This window comes from Tetrahymena thermophila (genome assembly GCF_000189635.1).
Source record: "Tetrahymena thermophila SB210 genomic scaffold scf_8254642, whole genome shotgun sequence".
NCBI classification, from domain to species: Eukaryota; Ciliophora; class Oligohymenophorea; order Hymenostomatida; family Tetrahymenidae; genus Tetrahymena; species Tetrahymena thermophila.
The window spans coordinates 21,624-29,839 of NW_002476410.1; the positions used below are offsets into that span (position 1 = coordinate 21,624).

At 23.2% G+C, this 8,216-nt stretch overlaps 3 protein-coding genes across 3 annotated transcripts; 1 reads left to right on the top strand and 2 right to left on the bottom strand. All coding sequences in view use genetic code 6, as the record gives it.

Annotated features, from left to right (window-relative positions):
• Window positions 1-1,281: 1,281 nt before the first annotated feature.
• On the bottom strand, window positions 1,282-1,626 carry TTHERM_001379991 (hypothetical protein; the record flags this gene model as incomplete). The annotated part of the gene is made up of 1 exon (XM_012797738.1): window positions 1,282-1,626. The coding sequence occupies one exon, from the start codon at window positions 1,624-1,626 to the stop codon at window positions 1,282-1,284; it is 345 nt and encodes a 114-aa protein (XP_012653192.1).
• A 586-nt stretch (window positions 1,627-2,212) lies between these two features.
• TTHERM_01380980 (MAC/perforin domain protein) lies at window positions 2,213-4,309 on the top strand (the record flags this gene model as incomplete). The annotated part of the gene is made up of 1 exon (XM_001016484.2): window positions 2,213-4,309. Exon 1 carries the CDS (start codon window positions 2,264-2,266, stop codon window positions 4,307-4,309), a length of 2,046 nt encoding a protein of 681 aa, XP_001016484.1. The 5' UTR covers window positions 2,213-2,263.
• Window positions 4,310-5,377: 1,068 nt separating this feature from the next.
• On the bottom strand, window positions 5,378-7,907 carry TTHERM_001380980 (hypothetical protein; the record flags this gene model as incomplete). Its single annotated transcript, XM_012797739.1, has 7 exons — window positions 5,378-5,466; window positions 5,741-6,174; window positions 6,429-6,518; window positions 6,777-6,866; window positions 7,142-7,231; window positions 7,474-7,563; window positions 7,818-7,907. Coding segments are annotated over 6 exons (624 nt in total), but the record flags the coding sequence as incomplete, so codon positions are not given.
• Between the last annotated feature and the right edge of the window lie 309 nt (window positions 7,908-8,216).

Here is an 8,216-nt window from a genome sequence, read left to right on the forward strand (position 1 = left end):
ATATATCTTTAACTACGTCAAAAAAAATATTAATTATATTAGATTTTTTTTGATATAGAGAGATAAATAGTAATAGAAATTAATATAATATTAAATAAAATTATATGATAGTAATTGAAATATTTTTATATAATGTATTTAATTTATTATAATTTAAATAAATAAATTAAAAAACTTTTCTTTTTATAAAAATCTTAAAATAGAACACAAACAATAAAATTTAGATAAAAATAATAAATAGATTGAAAGCATGTATAGTATATATTACTTTTGATTGATTGAATTTATTATATTTTTAACATAGATATTGGTGAAGAATTGAGGGTTAAATTTTATCTTATTTAGAGTTAGTGATTTATTACTTTATGCCCATTGAAAATTTTTATATTTTTACATTCAACTCTAATATAAATTAACTTTTAAAATATTAATTTTTTATTCATTTTTATTTAATAGAGTTGAAATGATTTTGTTTGACATTTTTAAAAATAGAATTTTTTAAAGGCTTTTTACTTTATTAGTATGAAAATAGATAAAAATAATATATTATCTTTTAATAATAAAGATGTAATTTTTTAATCAAACAAAAGAAGAGCTTTAACAAATTTGGAATGGTTAAACTTTTAAAGTATGAGTGAAAAAATAGATTATACCTCCATTTTATGTTAATAAAATTTATTTATTTAACTTTAATTTATTTTTCAAAGCTTTTTTTAGAATAACACATAATGATTTTAGAAGCGGAATCAATATTTATGATTTTTTTCTGATTATTACTCAATTTTGCGTTGTGTTTGTTTGCTTTGGATATATTCATTTTTCATACTTTTTTGATGATTTTGCTGCTTACTATTTTTCTCATGTAATTAATTAATACTTTTGATTTTTGTAAATTTTTCTTCTCGAAAAATATGATCAAATCTATATTAAATAATTCCTTGTTTTTCTTTTTATCTTACTTTTCTTTTTTTCCTCCCAAATTAGGTTTTCTCTTCTTTTTTATTTATTCCAAACAAATATTATTTCGTCTAATAAGCTCAATTGTCTATGCAATTTTTTATAAAGCTTTTATACACTTAATCAATCTTTCAAGCAAGTCTCATATTATTTATTGACAAATTTAAATTTCATTTATCTATTTTACCCTCTTACTTTAACTTTGTATTTTTTGAATCCTCCTAAGCGATAAATAGATTGATAATTAATTTGTAAAATTGCTTTTGGCAAAAAGTATAAATTTAATCTTTCAACTTTCTTTTTCATTTTCTCTTAATTTACTTTTCAAATGTAAACAAATATAGCAGATTCCAACATAATAAATTACTTTTTCATGATTTTGTATTTGAATTTTTTAATATGCTAAAATATATAGAAAATTATGGTATGTATTTTGTAATAAATTTTATATTTCTTCTCAAAATAAATTAATCGATTAAATTGCCACCTTAATTTATTTATTTATTTGTTTGTTTAATTGCCTTTAAGACTATCTATCTTTCTTTTTTCTTTAAAAATCCTTTTCAAATAAATTAGGTTTAAAAAATAGAGATTCTAAATTTATTGAGTGGGAGCCGCATATTCAATATAATTTGATTGAATTGTTTCGGAAATATTTTCTGGATTCATTTATATTCATCGTATTTTATTAATACTTGAGTAATTAAAAAAAATGAATTGAATTGAATATTAATTTTTTATTCACCTAATCTTTTATTTTTATCTTCTGATTTTTATTATCTTTAAGATTGATTAAATTCATTTAGGTTACATTGAATGAGCGGTGTCCTTTGTTTATTTATTTTGATCAATAGTTTTGTTTGAAGTACCAAATAATCCTGATTTATTTAATTTATTTTTTTAACCTTTTTCTTTTATTTTAATAATAAAAGGAAGTAAGTAAACCAATAATATTACTTACCTTATGTGAATTTTGTTTCATAGTGAAGATTATTTATTTTGAATAAATATCCTCTTTTTTATACGATCCATCAGTATAATCTTTTACTTAAGATTACATTCACTTTATTGTATAATTTTAATTATCTTATTTTTGGTGGATGACTATCTAATTTTGATAACTTTTGGTGCATCAGAAAATAGTTGATTATAAATCAATCATTATCAATATTTACTACTCTTCTGTCTTTTCGTCTTCAGCCCAATTAATTAAAATACGAAAGAACTAGCCTTACCTAATTACAAATAATTAATAGACAAAATAAGTCAAAATCAATTATTATTAATAAGAAAAAGTCGCTTAAAAATGCTTTTCAAAAAGACATTTATTTGCCTTTCAATCTTACTTTTATTGGCTAGCGCTGAAACATTGCCTGGTCTTGACTACATTAAGAGTGGTTACGATGGTACTAAGCTCCTCAATGACTAACTTGGTTAAAGTAAGTATCCTATTTTTGATCTTGGTCCTCAAAATGGAGAAAGTGATTTCACTGTTAATGGAAAGACCTACAAAGTTCCTATCATGGTCTAAGCCACTCAAGTCTCTTTGAGAAAGGAATCTCAATGCGAAGGTATTTTTTACTCATTCTCTGACTTCTAGAAGAAATATTCTGAATCCATTTCTTTCTCTGCTGGTTTGGGTATTGAAAATTTCTCCATCTCTCTTGGAATTAACCACGAATTAGACTAGTTCCACTAAGAAATCACTCAAAACAATAAAGCCGTTTCTGTTTCTTAATCTTACTGGGCTTAATACAGTTTGACTACTGCTCCTGCTTTCTTGATGCCTTTAAATCCCATGTTTAAGCAATCATTAGATGCTCTTAATAGAATGGCCAAAGAACCTACTACTGATACTTAATAAACTATTTACAACTAAGTTATTAACTCTTTCGGTACTCACTACGTTACTAGCGCTATTATGGGTGGTGCTGCTAAAATCTACACTACCTTAGATTAAAATTACTTGAAGACTGTTGACATTGAATAAACCAAAACTCAAATTGGTATTAATTTCAGCTACAATGTATTCCAATTCAAATTCGGTTTTAATTCTACCGATCTTGCTTAAAAGTTAGATGAAAACTTCAAGAAAAACTCTAATGATATTATCATTTTCTCCCCTGAAGTTGATCACATATCAGACCCCAAGGCTTGGTCTACCTGGGAATCTACAGTTCCTGAAAAACCCTAACCAGTTAACACTACTGTTTCTTACATTTCAGATCTCGCTTACGAATTCCCTGAAGTCTAAGCTCACTTAAGAAAGACTATTGAATTCTACTTGAGAAACGGAAGACTCCCTTCTATTGCTGAAATTTAAAGTTTCTAAGTCGCCCTTCAAGAACCCACTTAATTCATCCCTGGTGCTGATATTGTCGGTTGCGGTTATGATGCCACAAGTTTATCTGACAAGAGATGCATTTTCGACTTAGAAGGTGAAAATTACTAATGGAGCAACCCTAACGATCCTACTATCGAATTTAATGTACCTGAAATGTTATTCGTCATGAATAAACCTGAATCCATTACTTTGAATGGTACCACCATTTTCTCAACTTTCAATGACTTCGTTAAAGAAACTTTCTGGGAGACCAGAGAAGACAGCCATGGCTTCTTAGGTTTTGGTGGCAAGCACAAGAGAACTCAATATCATGAATACTATGAAAAAATTTACTAAAATTACCAAAAGTTAGCATTAAATCTTAGATAAATTACCTGGTATACTTTGAAGGTACCTACCTTCCCCAAGCCTCCTCTTAATAAAATTTTCGAATAATCTATTAAGATGCTCCCTACTGAATTCAATGAGTAAAACTCTCAATTCTTCAATCAATTCATTGAAGCTTTCGGTACTCACGTTGTTATCGAAGGAGATTTTGGTGGATTAGTCTATGCTGAAGACTGGTTTGAATCTTGTTTACTTAACATGCATGACGAAATTTGGATTAGAGAAGAAATTTCTAAGAGATACGATCCTTTCGGTTGTTTCAGAAAAGACTCTACTAAATAAACTGACGTTAAATAAATCTCTGTTGAATTCAAGCAAAACTCTGAATTCCACGCTTTATTATTAGGTGGTACTGACAGTATTCCTCTTAGCGATTGGGATAAGTGGGTTCCTTCCGTTAAATACAATCCTAAGGCTTTGAACAGAAAATTAGTTCCCCTTACCAATTTCGTCCCTAACGGTCCTTAAAAGGATGCTTTGAGTGCTGCTATTTTAGCTATCAGACAACAAGCTGCTTCTGAATAAGAAAGCTACATTTCTTACTTACAACAAATTGCTCCCCCACCCAAGCCTATCTGCAGTTTACAACAAGCTAAAATCCCTTCCTTCTTAGAAAAGTGATTTTTGTTTATAATGGGTAAAACTGATATCGTTGAGTGAATTCATTCAAAAATGAATAAACAAAAACTAATCAATAAAAAATAAAACATTATAAAAGAATAAAAAATTGAATATGAAATATATTGAAATAAATTGCAAAAATAACAAGTATATTATTTAAATTATATATAATTTCTTGCCTGTTTTGCTTTTATTTTCGCTCAAATTGTAAAAAATTTTATTATTTTTTTAACAAAAATTATTTTAAATTTTATTTGAATTTTTTTAATAAGTAACCAAATCTCTAATGATTATAACATTTAATCATTTTACTTCATTTCAAATTTTAATTTAAATATATTCATATAAATATAAATAAATACACCCTACCCTATCCATTTTTGTTTCATTTCATCTATAATTACCATAATATCTGCATGTGTATATAAAGATGTAGCTAAGGCATTACAGGCTGAAAAGTAAATTTGAGGAATATTTGCAAATATTAACCTAATTAATTTTTGATACTAAAGAAAAAAAAAAGAAATCTGATTTTTTTTTTTTAACTTTTTGATTTTTGAATCAATAATTTTTAAGATCAAAGAAGATTGATTGTTTGATAGAAATTTCTAAGGGTGTTCATTCAGTCTTCATAGAATTTGAAGCAAAAAGATATGGAAATTTAATTTAATCAAATTTATATTTTAGGTTAAATTATTTCAAAAAATAATATATAATTATATAAACATATTATATTCTATTATTCAAATATTTATTATTTATTCATCCTTTTTCACCACTTGATTGCTTGTTTATCATCAATAGAAACTTATTTGTATGAAAACTAATCGTTTTAATTTAAGAAACTTGTTTTTTATTTCCAATTCTTATGATTCATTTATTTGGATATAACTTTTATTATAAATTAGCATAAATTAATTTTTAAAATTTTATTTTAAATTAAATTAATTAATAAAAAAAATGTCAAATAAAAACATACCAATAAATTAAAAGAGCTTTATTTATTAGTTTTAAATTAATTTTTATAATCAAAAATATCACAATTCAAAAAAAATAAATTGTTTTACCCAATGAAAAGCTCCAAATTTAATAGATTAGTGCAATTTGCTAAACAAGAAGCTAAGGCTGATGTTCCCATTACACCAATTTTACTGTTACTTTTTAAATATTGAAGAAAAAATATATTATTAATTGGTTAATTTGAAGGAAAAAGTGAAGAAAAAATATGAAATAATAAGAAAGAAATTAATTTTTTTATAATAAAAGAAAAAGTGAAAATAAAAAAATGATTTAAATTATGAAAGAAAAAAGAAAAAATAAAAATAATAAATCAATAAAATAAATAGCTTTTATTATAAAAAGAGTTTTATTGTTTTTAATTAGTTTTTATCATTAAAATATCACAATCCAAAGCAAATAAACTGTTTTTACGAAAGGTGAAGTGTCAAATTATTGAGATTAGTGCAATTTGATAAAGCAAGACCTAAGCCTTATGCACCTACATCACCAATTTTATTATCACTTTTTTATTTTAAGAAAAAAATAAAAAAGTAATTAGTTAATTTTAAGAAAAGAAAAGAAAAAGTATAATAAGAAATAAATTATTTAATAATAAAACAAAAGGTGAAAATAAAAAATGAGTTAAATTAACAAACAAAAACAAACAAAAATAAAGATAAAGAAAAATAAATCAAATAAATTGAAAGAGCTTTTTTGATTTAAAAGAATTTTTATAATTAAAAATATCACAATCTAAACAAATAAACTATTTTTACCGAAGGTCAAGCATCTAATTTGAGAGATTAATACAATTTGCTAAAGCAGAGCCTAAGCTTGATGCACCTTGATCACCAACTTTATTGCCACTTTTAATTTTGAAGAAAAATAAAAGATTAATTAGTTAATTTAAAGAAAATAAAAAGTATAAAATAATAAGAAATTAATTAATAATAAAGTAAAAAGCGAAAATAAAAAATAAATGAGTTAAATTAACAAACAAAGAAAGAAAAAAAAATCAAATAAAAAGCTTTAAAATAAATTAAAAGAGCTTAATTACTTTAAATGAATTTTTATAATTAAAAATATCACAATCAATCCAAAACAAATAAACTGTTTTTACATAAGGTTAAGTGCCAAATTTTAGAGATTAGTGCAATTTCCTAAAGCAAGACCTAAGCCTGATGCACCTTCATCACCAATTTAATTGGAACTTTTTAAATATTGAAGAAAAAATATATCATTAATTTGTTAATTTGAGGAAAATAATGTAGAAAAAATATTAAATAATAAGAAACAAATTAATTAATTAATTATAAAAGCAAAAGTGAAAATAAAAATATTATTTAAATTAAAAAAGAAATAAGAAAAATAAAAATCAAATAAAAAGCTATAAAATAAATTAAAAGAACTTTATTGTTTTAAATTAATTTTTATATATCACAATCCTAAACAAATAAACTGTTTTTACCGAAGGTAAAGTGTCAAATTTAAGAGATTAGTGCAATTTGCTAAACCAGAACCTAACCCTAATGCACCTATTGCACCAATTTTACAACTACTTTTTAAATATTGAAGAAAAAATATACAATTAATTAGTTAATTTAATCGAAAAAATGAAGAAAAAATATGAAATAATAAGAAATAATTTAATTAAGCAAAAGTTGAAACTAAAAAAAATGAGTTAAATTAAAAAACAAAGAAGAAGAAAAAAAAGAAAAAGGAAAATAAATCAAATACAAAACAAACTATCAAATATTTTAAAAGAGCTTTATTGTTTTAAATGAATTTTATTAATTAAAAAATCACAAACCAAAACAAATAAACTGTTTTTACAGAAAATTAAGTGTCAAATATGAGAGATTAGTGCAATTTGCTAAAGCAATACCTATGCTTGATGCACCTTCATCACCAATTTTATTGTAACTTTTTAAACATAGAATTAAAAATATATAATTAATTAATTATTTAATTAGTTAGTTAGTTAGTTAGAAGAAAAAATATAATTAATAATATAAGCAAATGATGAAAATAAAAAAATGAGTTAAATTAATAAACAAAAGATAAAAAATAAATAAATAAATCAAATAAATTAAAAGAGCTTGATTTTTTAAACTAATTTTTGTAATTAAGAATGTCACAATCCAATTCCAATAAAATGTTTTTACTTTACGTCAAATGTCAAATTTGATAAATTAGTGTAATTTTATAAAGCAGAACTTATGCCTAATACACCTATTGCACCAATTTTATTTTCACTTTTAAATATAAAAGAAAAGAAAAATAATTGATTAAAAGGAAAAAATGAAGAAAAAATATGAAAAGGTAAGAAATTAATTAAATAATAATAAAATAAAAAGATGAATTAAATTAGCAAACAAAGAAGAAGAAAAAAATAAATAAATCAAATATAAAGCTATAAAATAAATTAAATGAGCTTTATTGTTTTAAATGAATTTTTATAATAATTAAAAATATCACAATCAATCAAAAATAAATAAACTGTTTTTACCTAAGTTACAGTTTCAAATTTAAGAGATTAGTGCAATTTGCTAAACCAGAACCTAAACCTGATGCCCCTTCATCGCCAATTTAATTACCACTTTTTAAATATTGAAGAAAAAATATATAATTAATTAGTTAATTAATTTGAAGAAAAAATGATGGTAAAAAGGTGAAAATTAAAAAAATGGATTAAATTAACAAAGAAATAAGAAAAATAAATTAAATAAAAAACTATCATATTTATTATAAGAGATTTATTGTTTTAAATTAATTTTTATAATTAAAAATATCACAACCCAAAACATAAAATATTTTTACTGAAGGTTAAGTGTCAAATTTGAGAGATTATTGCAATTTGCTAAAGCAGAACCTAAGCCTGATGCGCCTTCGCCACCAATTTAATTGT